At 42.2% G+C, this 20,203-nt stretch overlaps 1 protein-coding gene across 2 annotated transcripts in view; it reads left to right on the forward strand.

Annotated features, from left to right (window-relative positions):
• The first annotated feature begins 12,376 nt into the window (after positions 1–12,376).
• AMN (amnion associated transmembrane protein) overlaps positions 12,377–20,203 on the forward strand; it is a 71,038-nt gene continuing 63,211 nt past the window's right edge. For both annotated transcript variants that reach the window (XM_072116227.1, XM_072116228.1), the window contains exon 1: positions 12,377–12,449. In XM_072116227.1, coding sequence (XP_071972328.1) covers positions 12,410–12,449 — 40 coding nt within the window. In that variant the 5' untranslated portion in view covers positions 12,377–12,409. The remainder of the gene's footprint in view (positions 12,450–20,203) is intronic.

Genomic DNA, 20,203 nt, shown 5'->3' on the forward strand with positions numbered 1-20,203 from the left:
ATAAGGAACAGACTCCCAACTGTAGACAGCACTGTTTGGCTTAATCCCACATCATGTTTTTAGACTTCTTGTAGGTCATACTTGATGTTAAGGGGGCTGCCTTTCAAGGTAGCAACAGGAGGTATTGTTTTCCATTTAACACCTTGGAAAACTTATTTGCATTTTTCCCAGAATTCCCTGGTGGAGCATCTATGGCTTTAAGTCTCCACATGCCTTTAAGGTGGCCTTAATTGGCATTGTCTCCTTAAGGAGAACACCTACTGTCTGATCCTAGTCAATAGCCTCTCACATAGCCAAATCAGTTCCCTACACTGTACTGAGGAGACCCAACCAGGTCGAAACAGTGCTGTCTACAGTTGGGAGTCTGTTCCTTATGGAATAGATATACTGGTTTGGCTTAATCCCACATCATGTTTTTAGACTTCTTGTAGGTCATACTTGATGTTAAGGGGGCTGCCTTTCAAGGTAGCAACAGGAGGTATTGTTTTCCATTTAACACCTTGGAAAACTTATTTGCATTTTTCCCAGAATTCCCTGGTGGAGCATCTATGGCTTTAAGTCTCCACATGCCTTTAAGGTGGCCTTAATTGGCATTGTCTCCTTAAGGAGAACACCTACTGTCTGATCCTAGTCAATAGCCTCTCACATAGCCAAATCAGTTCCCTACACTGTACTGAGGAGACCCAACCAGGTCGAAACAGTGCTGTCTACAGTTGGGAGTCTGTTCCTTATGGAATAGATATACTGGTTTGGCTTAATCCCACATCATGTTTTTAGACTTCTTGTAGGTCATACTTGATGTTAAGGGGGCTGCCTTTCAAGGTAGCAACAGGAGGTATTGTTTTCCATTTAACACCTTGGAAAACTTATTTGCATTTTTCCCAGAATTCCCTGGTGGAGCATCTATGGCTTTAAGTCTCCACATGCCTTTAAGGTGGCCTTAATTGGCATTGTCTCCTTAAGGAGAACACCTACTGTCTGATCCTAGTCAATAGCCTCTCACATAGCCAAATCAGTTCCCTACACTGTACTGAGGAGACCCAACCAGGTCGAAACAGTGCTGTCTACAGTTGGGAGTCTGTTCCTTATGGAATAGATATACTGGTTTGGCTTAATCCCACATCATGTTTTTAGACTTCTTGTAGGTCATACTTGATGTTAAGGGGGCTGCCTTTCAAGGTAGCAACAGGAGGTATTGTTTTCCATTTAACACCTTGGAAAACTTATTTGCATTTTTCCCAGAATTCCCTGGTGGAGCATCTATGGCTTTAAGTCTCCACATGCCTTTAAGGTGGCCTTAATTGGCATTGTCTCCTTAAGGAGAACACCTACTGTCTGATCCTAGTCAATAGCCTCTCACATAGCCAAATCAGTTCCCTACACTGTACTGAGGAGACCCAACCAGGTCGAAACAGTGCTGTCTACAGTTGGGAGTCTGTTCCTTATGGAATAGATATACTGGTTTGGCTTAATCCCACATCATGTTTTTAGACTTCTTGTAGGTCATACTTGATGTTAAGGGGGCTGCCTTTCAAGGTAGCAACAGGAGGTATTGTTTTCCATTTAACACCTTGGAAAACTTATTTGCATTTTTCCCAGAATTCCCTGGTGGAGCATCTATGGCTTTAAGTCTCCACATGCCTTTAAGGTGGCCTTAATTGGCATTGTCTCCTTAAGGAGAACACCTACTGTCTGATCCTAGTCAATAGCCTCTCACATAGCCAAATCAGTTCCCTACACTGTACTGAGGAGACCCAACCAGGTCGAAACAGTGCTGTCTACAGTTGGGAGTCTGTTCCTTATGGAATAGATATACTGGTTTGGCTTAATCCCACATCATGTTTTTAGACTTCTTGTAGGTCATACTTGATGTTAAGGGGGCTGCCTTTCAAGGTAGCAACAGGAGGTATTGTTTTCCATTTAACACCTTGGAAAACTTATTCACATGGCAGATGAAGCGATTAACGTGTTCCAGGTCCTGGTACCTGTAAGTACAAGCCCTGGGCTACCTCTCTGTCACATTTCAGCTTTTCTATGTATTAATGGCTGTTATTATGTGTACCTTCTCAGGGCAAGGATCAGAAAGAGCCCAGAGAAAAGGAGCCAAGAGAGAGGGAAAAACCAGTTAGAAAGCCTTCCAAACGTTGTGGGCTGTGTAATGCAAAAATGGCAGAGGATTATAAAAAGAGTTTATGTCCAGACTGCTTAAATAAAATCCTCAAAGAGGAAAGATCTTCTTTAATAGATGAATTAAGATCAGTGATTAAAGAGGAAGTATCCTCATCTATTGCGGCCCACTTACCTGAACCCCCTAAGAAAAAAACTAAATATATCCAAACATCCTCTTCTGAAGAGGATTCGGATTTTCCCTCAGGATCCCTTAGTGAGAAAGTGGAGGATGACTTTGAAGAGACTCAACCTAGAGATCTAAATCAAGCAAAATATCTATTTTCCTCAGAGGAACTGGATAATCTATTGAAAGCATTAAAAAATACTCTAGATATCGAGGACGTGGTTGAACCATCCTCGGTTCAGTCTGAACTCTTCGGAGGACTAAAATATAAAAAGAAACGGGTCTTTCCAGTGGTAGACACATTAAAAGATCTAGTTCTAGAGGAGTGGAAAGCCCCAGAGAAAAGAATATCAGTTTCTAAAGAATTTCGCAATAGACTACTGTTTGAAGATAATGCTTTATGGGACTCTATACCTAAAATAGATGTTCAGGTCACCAAAGTGGTTAAAAAAACTGACCTTCCCTTTGAGGATATTGCACAGCTTAAAGACCCTTTAGATAGGAAGGCTGATGCCCTTTTGAAAAAAGCATGGGAAGCATCCTCCCTAAACATAAAAACAAACATTGCGTCCACTTCTGTAGCTAGAACCCTCTTTTTGTGGCTCTCAGAATTAGAAAACCACCTTATAAATAAAACCCCTAGAGAATCCATCATAGAGTCCATGCCCCTCTTAAAATCCGCTACCGCATTCCTTGCCGATGCATCTGCTGAAGCCTTAAGATTCTCGGCTAAAGAAGCGGCCCTGACTAACTCAGTCCGTAGGTCATTATGGGTAAAACAGTGGGGCGGTGATGTTAAATCAAAGACCATGTTATGTGGAATTCCATTTCAGGGAGAATTCGTATTTGGCAGCGAACTGGATTCTATCCTGGAAAAAGCTGCGGACAGAAAAAAGGGGTTTCCAGTTAACAAACCTTCCCCTAAAAGACCCTCTTTTTCCTTTCGCCCCTCTAGGGAAAATAAAACCTAATATAGAGGAAAGGGAAAGACTGGCAGGTGGAGCTACGCAAAAGGCGGAGCAGGTCGCGGGTACCTCTTTAACCCTGACCAAAAACAAAAAAGACAATGACTTACAGGTGGGGGGGAGGCTTTCTTATTTTGTAACAAAATGGGAGGAAATTTCTCCGAGTCCTTGGATTCGGCAGATTATAAAATCAGGTTACAGGATAGATTTTCTCCATTCCCCCCCTCAAAACTTCCAGATTTCTCCCAAATTTACCAAGACTCAAAATCTTCAGTTATGGGCCAACATTCAGCAGCTGTGTCACATGAATGTGATTGTCCCAGTACAGAAGTCAGAAGAAGGGAAAGGATTCTACTCCCCTCTATTTTTAGTAAAAAAACCGAACGGCACGTACCGTTTAATTATAAATCTAAAAAAATTGAACAAATTTATAGTAACCAAACATTTCAAGATGGAGTCAATAAGATCTACAGTACCTCTCATAGGTCAAAATTATTTTCTATGTACAGTGGATCTCAAAGACGCGTACTATCACGTCCCAATTTTCCAAAACCATCAGAAATATCTGAGGTTTGCGGTTCAATCCCCTCAGGGGAAAATCCTTCATTTCCAGTTCAGGGCACTACCGTTTGGAATTTCATCAGCTCCACGCATATTCACCAAGATAATGGTAGAAGTGGTAGCCTACTTGAGAAGGAAAAATATTGTAATAGTACCCTACTTAGACGACCTGCTCTTAGTGGCCAGAACAGAAGTAGAATTAAAAAGTCACCTACAGACATCTCTACTTCTCCTTCAGGATTTAGGCTGGGTAATAAACCAGGAGAAATCCAATTTCTCTCCAGAAAAAACAAAGATATTTCTAGGGGTAGTACTGGACTCAATGAAACAGAGTTCCTTCTTGCCACAAGAGAAGTGCAAAAAATTAAAACAATCTGTAAGTCTCTTTCAGGAGAAAATCTTTTGCAGCATCCGAGCAGCTCTAAGTCTACTGGGACTCCTGACCTCCTGTATCCAGTGCGTGGCCTGGGCACAAAGTCATACGAGAATCATGCAGGCCTGGACGATCCGGATCTGGGACAAAAATCCACTACATCTAGATCACAAGGTAAAAATCCCTTATCTAGTAAAACACTCGTTAAATTGGTGGAAAAATCCCCAAAATTTAAGGAAGGGGGTCTGGTGGAATCCCTCCCCGGTTCTCACAATACAGACAGACGCAAGCCTGCAAGGTTGGGGGGCAGTTCTCCCAGACCTACATCTTCAAGGACAGTGGGACAATCAATCCCGATCCATGTCCTCAAACTTCAGAGAGCTGAAAGCGGTCTTAGAAACGCTAAAAGCTGCACACAAATCCATAGAAGGTCAACATATCAAAATCTTCTCCGACAATACGACTACGGTCGCTTACCTACGCAGACAAGGGGGAACGAAATCAAAGAGCCTGACGAATCTATGTTGCCAAATTTTCAAATGGGCAGAATCTCACCTCCTCTCCCTCTCAGCAATCCACTTAAAAGGGATAGAGAATACAGAAGCAGATTTTTTGAGCAGAGTCACACTGGACTCAAACGAATGGTCTCTACATCCAGAAACCTTTTTGGAGATTTGCCACCTGTGGGGAACTCCAACTCTGGATCTGTTTGCCACCTTCCAAAACAAAAAGACGACCCTATTTTTCTCTCTGGATCCCAGGGGCTCTCCATCAGGCCTAGATGCTCTCAGCCAGTCATGGGGAACAGGTCTAGTCTATGCCTTTCCCCCTATATCTTTGATTCCAAAAGTGCTGCAGAAACTGAGATCCGAAAAGATTTTTCTAATACTCATTGCTCCATTTTGGCCGAAAAGAAGCTGGTTCCCGGCTGTTCAAAGACTGTCAATAGACAATCCATATCATCTTCCCTACCGTCAGGACCTTCTCACACAGGGGCCATTATATCATCAAAACCTAAAACAATTGAATCTGACAGCCTGGATCCTGAGAGGTCGTTCTTAACAGCCAGAGGACTCTCTAGTGAAGTTATCAGCACCATAAAAGCAAGCAGGAAACCAGTAACAAATGCCATCTATCAAAAGATCTGGAAGAAATTCTGCTCCTGGTGCGGAGACCGTCCTCCCTCTCTGGGAACCCCAAACCTAGCTCAAGTGTTAGACTTCCTACAGTCAGGGTTTTCCTTGGGTCTTAGGCCAAGCACACTCAAGGTCCAGATTTCTGCACTTAGTGTTTTTCTTGATTTTCCCCTGGCCAACCATCAGTGGGTCAAAAGATTTATCAAGGGGTGTTCCCGTATTAGACCTTACATTAAAAACCAAACTCCCCCTTGGGATCTTTCCTTGGTGTTAGACCATCTTACAGGGCCTTCCTTTGAACCTCTAGAGGCAAAAAACATAAAAAGCCTTACACTAAAAACAGCCTTTCTTATAGCCATCACTACAGCTCGTAGATTAGGAGAAATTCAGGCCCTTTCATGTAAAGATCCCTTCTTAAGAGTCCTAGAGGATAGAATAGTCCTTAAACTAGATCCCTTATTTCTCCCAAAAGTGGTATCTAACTTCCATCGCAAACAAGAAATTATTCTTCCCTCTTTCTATCCTAACCCTAAAACAGACGGTGAAAAGAAATGGCAGACCTTAGATGTTAGGAGGACTGTGCTTCTGTATCTAGAAGCTACACAAAGTTGGAGGAAAGATTCTAACCTATTAATAAATTTTGGGGGTAAAAACAAAGGCTGTAAAGCCTCTAAAGCAACACTAGCCAGGTGGATTAAATCTACCATCATACTTTGTTATAAATCAGCTAACACTTCCCTACCAGAATGTATTAAAGCTCATTCTACTAGAGCCATAGCAACTTCATGGGCAGAAAAAAGAGGCGCATCCTTAGACCAGATCTGCCGCGCAGCCACGTGGTCAAGCTCCTCTACATTCGCAAAGCACTACCGCCTGGACATTGCCTCTCAGAGCGATCTATTGTTTGGCAGAAAGATTCTCCAGGCAGTGGTCCCTCCCAAATAATGGGTAATCTGGTAAGTCTCCAGGTGGGGGCCGTCATGGGAACGTGGTGGAAAAGATGGAATTAGTCTTACCGGTAATTCGGTTTCCACTAGTGACCATGACGGCCCCCCATTATTTCCCTCCCTTCCTTCCTTCTTGGTAACGGGTCCAAAGGTGTATGCACTTACATCCTTCCAGGTGGTACTTTGGTAGACACTGGTGTGGGGTGCTAGGGAGGAGCCTTTTAAACTTTTGTGACTTCCTGTCCCTACAGGATATAAGGAGCAACCTCCAGGTGGGGGCCGTCATGGTCACTAGTGGAAACCGAATTACCGGTAAGACTAATTCCATCTTTTTCACACAACAATATGGAACATGGAAATTTCTTGTGCTCTAGACTTTGTTTGATTGACAGAGATTCAGTTGTTTGGGGCTTGACAGAAATTTATCACGTGTGATGTCTAGTAACTGAATTTGACTTGGGAAGTAGTTTTTTTTAAGAAACTACCAAAATGGTGTTAAATAACAATCACATGTTACATGATATGAATAATTTGAATGATGAATTTTTTAAAATATATAGATTGTACTTCCCATGATTGCTCACCTTCAGGGTTATGCGACAATGAAAGGTGATTTCTTACAAGATGCCATCTAAAAGTCACACGCAATAAGCAGATGACCATTGCTGATCCAAGTAGGGAAAAATTTTAAATTGTGTCACAAAAATCTCTTTGTATTTTGTGCAACTTCTTTTACGTACAAAGTTTTTTTTTTTACATTTCTAAATTATTTTGAAAAAAATTATAACGTGAAGAAATTTGATGGAATTGACAAACTTTCCCCCTTGCAAACGTGCTATTTGGGGATTTTTTTTGGCCTTCGCACCTCCTTTGTTTCGTGGGTAGGAAGATCACAGAAATTCCAAATTTTCACACTGCACTGCATTTTATACAGCATTTTTAGCTTTGCTGTGATGTAAAAAATACTATCGAATTGTAAAATCTCAGTATTTTCTAACTGTGACACTAGAATTGCAACAGCTTTTGCAAGTTTTTGTGGGGAAATGTAGTCCAAAAACAAAGTTAAAAAAAAGTTTAAAGAGTTAAAAAAAACATTTTTATTTCTTGGAAACTTTTTGTTACTTTCTGACTGCGGGTAGTTTCATTAGAGACAGTTGTTGTCACTGGAGATGTAGGGGGAATTTTAGAAGTCTTTACAGAAGATTGAAACCCTGTAAGATTTTACACCTGCACAACCAATGTGGTCACATCAGCGCAGGAACCCGTTAGTCTAAAAGATATATTTGTACTCCTTCCCATCTCCAAAAAATAAGATGTATTTTTACTGTTTAAGATTATATAGTATCACAGAAACATGAAGCTCCAGTTTTGGCATAGTGGACTTATTACAGACCTCTGCTGTCATACCCCTGAACTTGACTTATACACATGTGGCTTAAAGTAAGTGTTTCTGAGATGTTTAGGTCCTGGTTAAATAGTTAATAGTGACAACTATTGTGGCCGTAAACTGCTTAGATATTGTTGTGGATTGCTCTATCCTTCTTATAGGGAACCTGTCATCAGGTTTCCTTTTTCTGGCTCCCCCATGTCCCCATAGAGAATAGTGTTCACATTTCCAAAGAGTTTTATAATAAAAATAGCTTTAGTTAGATGAAAGTTTACGTTTCTGTATGCAGAGCTTTGTCCCTAGTCCCATGGGAGTGGCCAGTGAGGAGTTGGGTAGACATATATGATGTCCTGAGGGGGGAAGCGATGAAGGGGGAGGTATGGGCGACACAGGAGGTTTTTACATTTTAAATAGATGCATGATGGATCGGTTTTCCAAGTGTGGGAGGGGAACCACTCCTCACTGGCCACTCCCATGGGACTAGGGACACAGCTCTGCATTCAGAAAAGTTAACTTTTATCTAACTTATTATGGAAAAAGCCAGTTTTACTATAAAAAAGCTCTTTGGCAATGTGTACACTATTCTCTATGGGGACATGGGGGTGCCATAAGACAGGTTCCCTTTAAAATCAAGATGGGTTGGTGATCAGTTGCTATGAGAGCCAGGACCCTAACAAAGGCTCCCAGGTTTTTAACTTATTAGAGGAAAGCCGTAGCAGATCTTGTGTAGATTTGCAACATGTCTTATGGTCAATCAAACCACTCAGGTTGGGACTACAGTTCTGTCATTTTCAGGGAGCAGTATTCCTGAGGTGGCGCATTGATTCCTAGTATCTAAAAAGTACTAATATCAATGTGAAAAACGTGACTAACTATAATTGATTATGGAAGTAAAAAAAAATGTACGGTATTCCTAGTTTTATAAGAAGATACATAAAATAAAGGTGAAGTACACAGGAAAATACATCCATTGGTCAGCAGTGGAAAATGTATTCAATTAATGTAATGTTTCTTATATAATTAGTATTTGTAGTACAGAAGGTGGCACTACGAATGTTATGAAATGGTACAAATCACAAGATTTTAGTTGACACAAAAAGAGCACCATTAGAGGTGGGAGGAGTGAGCTTCTTATCTCCATAGAAGCCAGGCAGCCACACAACAAATCTGGACAGAAATGAGACCTGCTTCATCATTTGAGGTGTGGCCGCTGGCCATGGTCATGTTGTGGTGTGTCACAGAGTGGTCACTGTGCTATGATCATGCATAGTGTAAGTTTTCACAGTGTGTTTTTGTCATGGTTTGCCATGAAGCTGGTATTTTCTATTAAGATTTTACAGTAAAAAAATTGACAAAGATACATGGTGGAAACTCAGGCCACTAAAACTAGAGTCAAAATCAAATGTGTCATAAATAAATGGAACATGAAAGGGTAGTGGCAAAATAATCCTTTTCAATGATGATATAAAAAGGTACAACAAAAACAAAGTGTTACCGATTAACGCTTTTCGACTAGCAAGTCTTAGAGGATATCTACCACCAGAATGAAGGATTGTAAACCTGACATACTGGTGTGTGCCTCCTCTGGCAGGATCTGGTCTTCTTTTAGCTTCTTAGGACCTTGTTTTTATGAAAAAAAAAAGTTTTAAGAATTATGCATATGAACCAGAGGGGCTACGGCCTCCATAGATGTCAATGGAGCCTGGAGCCCCTCAGTCTCATTTGCATAATTGTTAAACCTTTTTTTCTTAAAAACAAGGGCATAAGAAGCTACAAGAAAAGTGATAAACTTCCACACACCATGTAAGTGTGCTTGGTTTACAATCATCCATCCATCTATCCTGGTTGTAGATTTCTTGTAATGAGTATTCGATGTGCAACAAACACAACTTTATGAAAAAGGGATAATGACGTGATATACTGTTTTCTCTTTTTCAGATTCACTTCTGTGAGATAGTACTGTATTTTGTGATAGTGTGCCACATGTTTGAGACCACTGCTATAAAGCCTCAAATGTTGTCTACAAAGAAGTGTGAGACAGAAAACGTTTTCGATATTGTGACCCCCAAGTGGAAAAAATCTCACACCTTCTTCTCAAGTGAAATCAGAAGACTAACTTAGAAAATGCTTGACGCCCTCCATAGCTCAGATGAGTGTGGAGTGTCTGGATGGCTCAGCTGGAGAACACAGCTCACAGCTTTCAAAGGGAAATTCATTTTGAAAAACCAATTCAGTGCAGATTATAAGAAGCTTGTAAATTGTGCATATGAACCTTCATCACGCTCTTAAAGTAACACTACACAGGAAATGGCAACATCTTGAAAGACTTTAGCCCCTAAACCCCTTCCCGCAGAGGCCCTTTTTCGTTTTTGCGATTACATTTTTCATTCCCCACCTTCAAAAATCTATAACTTTTTTATTTTTCCATGTAAATATCTGTGTGATGCCTTTTTTTCTGTGTAACAAATTTCCTTCATAGTGATGGTATTTAATATTCCATGTCGTGTACTGGGAAGTGGGAAAAAATTCCATATACAGTGAAATTGGTGAAAAAATGCATTTGCGCCATTTTCTTGTGGGCTTTGATTTTACGGATTTCACTGTGCGTGCCCCAAATGACCAAAAAATGCCATTTTTTTATTTGGGTGCTATTTTATGTGACAGGGTTAAACACATTTACATTTTGATAGATCGGGCATTTTCGAACGCGTCGATACCTAATGTGTTTATGATTTTTACTGTTATATATTTATATCAGTTCTAGGGAAAGGGGATTTTTTTTTATATAATTTTTTTAAACTTTTTTTTTTTATTTTTACAATTTCCAGACCTTAGTGTACTGTAACCCTAAATTGTCTGATTGATCCTACCATATAATGCCATACTACTGTATGGCAGTATATAGAGATTTTCCTCCTCATTCATTTCAATGTGCTAAAAGACCCCAGGCTGTCATGGCGACCGATCGCCACCCCCGATGAAGTCACGGGGAGCGACAAACTTCACACACTTCATCCTTTCCATTCACCCGCAGCCGACGTGTGACGTACTATTACTTCACTGTGACTCTTACCGTATGTGCTCCCATGGATCTGTTATAGAGCGTATCAGAGGATCTTATGCAAAATCACCCAGTTATCAATATACTCAATACAGTAAAAAAAAAGGCCCAGGTCATTAAGGGGTTAAAATACTTGACAATCAGTCAGGAAGTATCACAATTGCAATGCTGCCAGGTTAATAGCATAACTTACTGAATGTGGGAATGTGTTAATTAATATTACCTTTCAGTTTTCTATATGTATAAAAAGGAAGAATGTATACTGAATATGCTGCAATCATCACTCTGGACACTAGTCCCCATAACAGGTGGCATATTCTGTATGTTTTTATTTTAGTAGCAGTCACCTCATTTACATCGCAGACAAGAGTATGAGGAAACATAACTTCTCTACAGAAAACCCCATGATTGTTACCATGTTAACGTAATGTTACTTCAGCCCTTTTGTCTATATATTTGTCCTGTCTATTATGGAGCTCATTTTTTTATATTGGTCTTGGGTACAGGCAGAGCCGGCTCCAGGTTACAGTAGGCCCCTTTGCAGTGAACTCACGTGGCGGCATTTAAAATTAAGTAACTAAAACAGTCTCCTGTACCCAAAAATATTCCCTAGTTTATCATACCAAACAGCCCCATCATTGTTATTTTATATACAGCCCCCTCATGGTTATTTTATGTACAGCCCCCTCACACCCCATGGATTCATTAGATACAGCCCCCCTCACACCCTATGGATTCATTAGATACAGCCCCCTCATGGTCATTTTATATACAGTCCTCCTCACACCCTATGGATTCATTAGATACAGCCCCCTCATGGCTATTTTGCATACAGCCCCCCTCACACCCTATGGATTCGTTAGATACAACCCCCTCATGGTCATTTTATATACAGCCGCCCTTGCACCCTATGGATTCATTAGATACAACCCCCTCATGGTCATTTTATATACAGCCCCCCTCACACCCTATGGATTCATTAGATACAAACACCTCATGGTCATTTTATATACAGCCCCCTCACACCATATGGATTCATTAGATACAGCCCCCTCATTGTTATTTTATATACAACCCCCCTCATGGTTATTTTATATAAAGCCCCCCTCACAACCCATGGATTAATTCAATACAGACCCCCATTGTTATTTTATATACAGCCCCCTCATGGTTATTTTATATAAAGCCCCCTTCACTTATGGATTCAGTAGATAAAGCCCCTCTCAACCCCATGGATTCTCCTTATGTACAGCCTTATGTGGACCCCCAGGAACCCTGGGTCCTGGCACTTGCCCAGTGCTGGCACTGTCCCTGGGTACATGTATATGTGAAAGCTGCTGTGATTCAACTTACCATGTTGTTACTCTAGGGAATCATTGATGGTCTTCGATGTTTGGTGACTATTTATTGCATCTCTGCAGCAACTCTTACCAGTTATATATAATATTAGTATACCAAAGCTCTGTGCTTTGTGCATGATGTGAACAAAGTCTAAAAGGCAAAATTAAAATAAAAAATACACTAAATACCAAACAAGATCCCAATCTCATCTTAGAAAAAAAGACTGGAAATAACACACGGTGAAGATATGTGCTGAAGATGCAGGATTCTTTGCTTCCTTTCACCTTATCACCTGACTTGAGACAGGTCAAGGTACAGAGATCACTCACTCAAGTCACCGGGAACATGAATACAGCACACATCTTGCTTTCACTCCTGCCTGTCAGTAAGTAGACATTTTATCAATGTATATCACATCATGATAGTATAGACCAATGATAGAAATGGGAATCTGACGCTCTCCCCACCAAAGGAAATTACTTAATGAAACATTCCTAAAAAAGTTAAATATGTCATGTGTCTGCATTTTTCCCTTGCTCCTAATGTCGTTGCAAGTTCTCTTGGCATCCAAGGAAAGGGTTTCAGACTAACAGCTCCTTAGTCCTAATGCCATATGTGAGGTAGGACCTTCCATCTGCCATGCATTATTGATAATGCTGATGTCTTTATATGTAGTGGAGAAGCCTCTGGATGTCCCTTAAAGACCCTCAGATATGAACACCAGGTTAGCTTAAAGGAGTTTTCCAATCGCACTAAATAACTGTTCTTGGTTGTATAATGAAACAAACCTCACTGTTTCCTAGTTGTCTGCTTGCTGCCCTCCTATAGAAAGCTTCAGTGTTTACACCCTGTGAATTATAATCTGTTCCTGGTCATGTGATGTCACACAGGTGCAGGCTCGTTAGTATCACAGACAGTAATCAAAGCTGTGTGATATAATGGAGCAGATTTATCAAGCTGTCTAAAAGTAAGAAAGTTCTTAGTCGGCCATGGCAACCAATCACAGCTCCCCTTTAAAATATTCATGAGCAATGGTAATATGAAAGCTGAGCTGTAATTGGTTGCCGTGGGCATCTAAAAGCATTCTTACTTTTCAACAGCTCGATAAATGTGCCCCAATGAGCTGTGCACCTATGTGACATCACATGACCAGGGACATATTTATAAACACAGGAAGTAACAATGAAATATAAAATGACAACAAGCAGAGATCTAGAAAACTGTAAGGAATTGATACAGAAAGTGTAGTGGAAAATAGTATAACTTCTTCATGTCACAAATGATTACATTTATTTGATGAAACTGGACAACCTCTTTAAAGCTCACAAAACATTTAGTTTTGAAACACATTACAAATTGGGGGAAATGCATGTGTTTAATGAATAGGAACATCTGTTTTGCCATTTTAAGGTAATGATCAAGAAGACAAAACGTATATTCCTATTGCTGTATGTGCATCTTCTTGTCAGCCCAACCTCAGTATATTATACATTTAAGAATTAAAATATTCATTTTCCTGAATGCAAGAAAATACCTTAAAATAATACTTAATACCTAAAACAAAAAATTTTTTTTTTTACCAATATATCTATTGCTATTGATATATCTATCTAAACTATTGCTGTTTACAAGGAAACTGGGCTGGCTCCAGCAGTGGGCATACTTGGGCAAGTGCCGGGGCCCAGAGCTGCTGGGGGGAAACCCACAATAGGCTGTACATAAGGGGGTGGAGATGAGGGGGGCTGTATCTAATTAATCCATAAGGGTTAAGGCTTTGTATAAAATAACCATTAGGGGCTGTTTGGGTTCATAAATGATGGAATATTTTTAGGGAACAGGGGCTGTTTTAGTTTCTGAATGTTTAATGCTGCCACATAAGGTCACTGCAAAGGGGTCCACTGAGGCTCTATCGCCCAGGGGCCTACTGAAACTTGTAGCTGACCCTGCTAGAAAACCATCCAGGAATTGGTCACAGCCTCCACCCAGTATACAGCCATCTCCTAGGTAGGAGCGTGAAATGTGGAAAACCGGTGATGATTATAGCCGAAATCTCTGTCAGGTTAGACCTGGCTGGAACCTTTTAGTAGATCCGAGATGATGGGGGGCATTTAATTCACTTGTCTTATTAAATTGCCCCAAAATGTCTTTTGGTGAGGTAAGACAACCTTATAATTTCTATAAGTATTTTTAAACCTTTCCTTTTTTTAAGCCTATGGGAATTGGCTACTAAAATTAGAAGCTGCTAGCTGCTGTAAAACAAACTTCTCAGGAAGTATCGCGAAGTGATTAATCCTAAAATAGAAGTGAAATAACAGCAAAATACTTAAGCTAATGCAGTCATAGTGTCTTTCCTGTATCCTCCATTCAACATTAAATAGAAGCAACATTTTTAGGTGTATATATATGGCCACATATACGCCCCCATAGTTGACAACGTGTGCTCACTGTACCGTACCATGGCTGCAAATAAGATCAGCTCTATCTTTTGGCCATAAGTATGGCTGTGCGCCACTATTTTCTATGGAGAGGGGAGGGGTGAGCAGCGCTCGCGTCTGCTTCTCCTCATCTTCAGCGCGCCCGACATGTGCCTGCCCGGACATAGCCGTGTGCATGCACCCTAAGTTGGGAACCCATCTTGCCCGTTTTAACCCATTCATTACAATGTGCTATCAGCACATTGTAATGAATGAGGAGTAAAATCCCCATATACTGCCAAAAGCCCCCTAGAAGTCATCAATGTTCAATACAGAGAGACAAGTAATTTGTAGAAATAACAAACTTCCATCTAAAGAAGTATCACAATATCTATCATGGGCAGTTTTGTAATTTAAAGTGTCCTGTGTTATATGTGAATACAAATTAAGCTAAGCCCCATAGTTTTTTCCGCTACAGATAATGGAAAAATGAAGGAAGCTGCTCTTCTGTACATAGCATGCAAGAACAAAAAGAAAATCTACAAAGGAGATGTCAATGAAAATAATAGCTCTAGCACTGGTGGACTATGTACTTCCAAGTGACCCATAGCTAGGGGTTAAGCACAGGGATGAGCAAAACACATCAAAGTAGGCCCAAGTATGAAATCACTACCAATGTTCATATATACGTGAAATGAGCAGTAGTAGTACTGTTCAGTACAAGTACACAGAGGATAATAGTATAGGCAGTCCCCTACTTAAGGACACCCAACTTACAGACAACCCCTTTTTAAAGACGGACCGCTCAGCCCACTGTGACCTCTGGTGAAGCTCTCTGGATGTTACTATAGTCCCAGGCAGGGCCGGATTATAGGCGGGGCTCGTGGGGCTAGAGCCCCGGGGCCCCCACCATCTTGCCCCCCCTAGGGGCCCCCACCAGACTGCACCCCCGCTCCTCCCGCGCACACTCTCCTGAGCCGCCCACCGCCCCTAGACATAGGTGACCGCCTCCCCGCCCATCTTTCTGCATAGGTGACCGCCTCCCAGCTCGCCCATCCCCCTGCATGGCCTCCCCGCCCGTCCATAACGCTTCATGGCGGAGCCGCCCGCTGCCCGCCCATCGCCGCCCACCCCGCACGGCACAGGTGACTCCGCCTCCGCAAGTGCGCTCCCCCCGCCACAGGTAACTGTTTCCCAGCTCGCCCATCCCCCTGGCCTCCCCGGCATTACAAACCACAGCATGGCGGAGCCGCCCGCCCCGCACGGCACAGGTGACTCCGCCCCCCCGACACAGGTAACCGGCTCCTGGCCCCCCATCCCCCGCTATAGTTGAGTCATCCAACAATGCCCCCCCCCCACCGGCTCACCCCGCGCAAGCAACTCCGCTCGAACCGCCCCGGACCCGCCCCCCGCTCCCGCCCGGACCCGCCCTCTGCTCCCCCGCGGCTCCGCTCGAACAAGCACCCGCCACCCCTCCTCCCCGGCCGAGCAAGCAACCCCCCCCCCCCCGACCGAACAAGCAACCGACCGACACCCCCGCCCGAAGAAGCACCCGCCCGAACGCCAGCCTGACGCCATGGCCGGTCACCGGGGGTAAGTATATACATGTATTTGTCTGTGTGTATATATGTGTATATATATGTATATGAGTGTATATGTGTATATACAGTGTATATAGGCATCTACTGTGTATATGTGTATATATGTATATACTGTGTATATATGTATATACTGTGTATATACTGTGTATATAGGCATCTACTGTGTATATATGTATATACTGTGTATATGTGTATATAGGCATCTACTGTGTATATGTGTATATATGTATATACTGTGTATATAGGCATCTACTGTGTATATATGTATATACTGTGTATATAGGCATCCACTGTGTATATGTGTATGTACTGTGTATATAGGCATCCACTGTGTATTTGTGTATATATGTATATACTGTGTATATAGGCATCTACTGTGTATATGTGTATATAGGCATCTACTGTGTATATGTGTATATATGTATATACTGTGTATATAGGCATCTACTGTGTATATATGTATATACTGTGTATATAGGCATCCACTGTGTATATAGGCATCCACTGTGTATATGTGTATGTACTGTGTATATAGGCATCCACTGTGTATTTGTGTATATATGTATATACTGTGTATATAGGCATCTACTGTGTATATGTGTATATATGTATCTTGTTTATATATGTATCTACTGTGTATATGAGTATATATGCATCTACTGTGTATAGGTGTATATATTGTGTATAGGTGTAAATACTGTGTGTATATGCATCTACTGTATTTATACACGCATATATTTACATAAGCATATATATGTGCACATTTATATATATGAATGATGTGGTTTTTGTATATACTGTGTATATGGTATGTATTTATAAGCTCTATATACTGAATGTGTGTAAGTGTATACTTGTGTGTATATATATGGGTGCAAGTATACGTGTGTAGAACTTTATTTGTGTGTATCTAAGTATATAATGGTTTGTATATATCAGTGTGTAATTGTATAAACATGTATGTATAAGGGTACATTCACAAGAACGTATGGGGGATGTATATCTGGCTGCAAATTTGTTACCGGATATACTTCCCTCATAGGCATCTATAGCGCATGGGCTCGGTACGGTGAGCACAACGAGTACTCACTGTTTCGTGCTCACCGTACCCTCTATGGAGAGGGGAGAGGTGAGCCGCCATCACCTCTCCTCCTCTCCACAACGCCCGACGTGTGCCTGCCAGGCGATAGTCTGGCCACCACATGTTTATGTGAATGCAGCCGACATATGTTTATATTTTTTTAAGGGGAAGGGGGACCCCATGCAGAAATCTGCTATGGGGCCCAATCTCTCCTATTTACACCACTGCTTGGGACTGCATGGCTGTGTGGGCTGAGGTGTATGTTATGTGGGACTGTATATCTGGTACGGGTGAAGGATGTAAAGATGTTTGACTGGGGGTGAGGCGGCTGTATGTAGCTGTGTTACTGGGGGTGAGGCGGCTGTATGTAGCTGTGTTACTGGGGGCGAGGCGGCTGTATGTAGCTGTGTTACTGGGGGCGAGGCGGCTGTATGTAGCTGCGTTACTGGGGTTGAGGGGGCTGTATGTAGCTGTGTTACTGGGGCGAGGGGGCTGTATGTAGCTGTGTTACTGGGGGCGAGGCGGCTGTATGTAGCTGTGTTACTGGGGATGAGGCGGCTGTATGTAGCTGTGTTACTGGGGATGAGGCGGCTGTATGTAGCTGTGTTACTGGGGGCGAGGCGGCTGTATGTAGCTGTGTTACTGGGGGCGAGGCGGCTGTATGTAGCTGTGTTACTGGGGGCGAGGTGGCTGTATGTAGCTGTGTTACTGGGGTCGAGGCGGCTGTATGTAGCTGTGTTACTGGGGGCGAGGGGGCTGTATGTAACTGTTACTGGGGGCGAGGTGGCTGTATGTAGCTGTGTTACTGGGGGCGAGGTGGCTGTATGTAGCTGTGTTACTGGGGGTGAGGCGGCTGTATGTAGTTGTGTTACTGGGGGGAGGCGGCTGTATGTAGCTGTGTTACTGGGGATGAGGCGGCTGTATGTAGCTGTGTTACTGGGGAAGAGGCGGCTGTATGTAGCTGTGTTACTGGGGTGAGGCGGCTGTATGTAGCTGTGTTACTGGGGGCGAGGTGGCTGTATGTAGCTGTGTTACTGGGGGCGAGGTGGCTGTATGTAGCTGTGTTACTGGGGGTGAGGCGGCTGTATGTAGCTGTGTTACTGGGGGGAGGCGGCTGTATGTCGCTGTGTTACTGGGGGCGAGGCGGCTGTATGTAGTGGTGTTACTCTTTGGATAGTGGAAAGGAAGCAGGAGGACGTATGTGTACGCTACACTCAGTGGGGGCCTCCACCAGATTTTGCGCCCAGGGGCCCCCACCAACCTTAATCCGGCCCTGGTCCCAGGATGCAATGATCAGCTGTAAGGTGTCTGTAATGAAGCTTAATTGATGATCCTTGGTCCAATTACAGCAAAAAATGTTGAAACTCCAAATGTCACTGGGGCAAAAAATTTTTTGTCTCGATCTACGATTATAAAATATACAGTTTCGACTTACATACAAATTCAACTCAAGGACAAACCTATGGAACCTATCTTGTATAGGTATATACCTGCCTGTATAAGTAGTATGCAGTGCAAATTTATGGAGAATACGAGTAGTAGTACTGTGATTTGCCTATATCTGCAGACAGGTTTGGTCTGGTGGGCCCAGGGCCCACTATTGAAATTGGTTCTGTGGGTCACCTCATGCTACATGGAATTATTACTTGTATATTCTTGGGCCGCATTTGCAGAATACGCTTTCATTGCGTTTTAAAAGGCACTGCAAGTGAATCAGGCAAAAACGCATCCGAAAACACATCAGTATTAATGATGGTAACAACACGCATGTATTTTGAGGTGTGTTTTTCCCAATGAGTTTTAAAACACAATGCAAACACATAATGTGAACACAGTCTAAGACCATGTGCAATAGATGCGATTGAATTGCATTTTAAAATGCATTTCAGACGTAACTGAATAATCCCTCAATGCAGATGTGTTTAGACCTCAATGTTTTGCCTTGTTAAAAAAACATACTTGTTACTACTCCTGCAATGCAAGCATTTAGGTCTAAACACATCTGCATTCAGACGTCAGGGATTTCCCCCTCATATTGTGGACCCTCTCATCTTCCCCTCATATTGTATCCCCTCCTCTCCCCCATATTGTTGCTGCTCATTTCCCCCTCATATTGTGACCCCTTGTCTCCCCCTCATATTGTAGATCCTCTCATCTAATTCTCATATTGTGACCCCTCTCATCTCCTCTTCATATTGTGGACCCTATCATCTCCTCCTAATATTATGGTCCTCTCATCTCTCCCTCATATTGTGGCCCCTCACCTCCCTCTCATATTGTGGGCCCCTCTCATACCCCCCATATTGTTGCCCCCTCTCACACCTCACACCTCCTTTCCAAACACAGATAGAGTTGAAGTTCTGACTCTGAAGACAGGGGGCGTAGTCAACGACAGCAGGGGCATGCTTAGTGCCCAGCAGGTGCGGGGCTAAAAAGCATTGGGGCCCACCAGTGCTTTCACCGATACACCGGTGGGCGACTACGACCCTGTTTGTAGCATAAGAGTAATCCACATGACTGGCCACAAGAATTTATTGTTTTTTAAAATGTTGGTATTAATGCGTGAAAACATTGACTTAAGGTGATAATATGGTCCATTAAATTATGAGTTGGTAGAATTATTCATCATGTATTTTGGGCAGACATGTAATTACTTATATGTAAGGAAAATAGGCAGTTTCCCTTTAAATGAGCAGCATTAATCTAGTAATTATTTTTTATATTATTTGTGAAATCTTTCTGTAAAAGAGGAACTATGGTTCACTGAAGACGTTTATTGGTCACAGGTTAAGTCCCAAATGCCTCTTCAGGGGGTTTTATGCAATTGATATGTAAACCCCGGGGTCTTTATCTGTGCTCCCCCGGGATTGGCTGGTGAACGAAAACCTCCACGATTGTGATGGTAATGATGATCTATCTATACTGATAGCATAAAAGGGGAATTATACACTGGGAATTTTTATGCCTTTAATCTCGTAAGTTCTCATATATTAGGTTGTATAATGACTGGATGTGATCTGACATATGCTGTAATACTGAGATA

This window comes from Engystomops pustulosus, chromosome 7, assembly GCF_040894005.1.
Source record: "Engystomops pustulosus chromosome 7, aEngPut4.maternal, whole genome shotgun sequence".
NCBI lineage: Eukaryota > Metazoa > Chordata > Amphibia > Anura > Leptodactylidae > Engystomops > Engystomops pustulosus.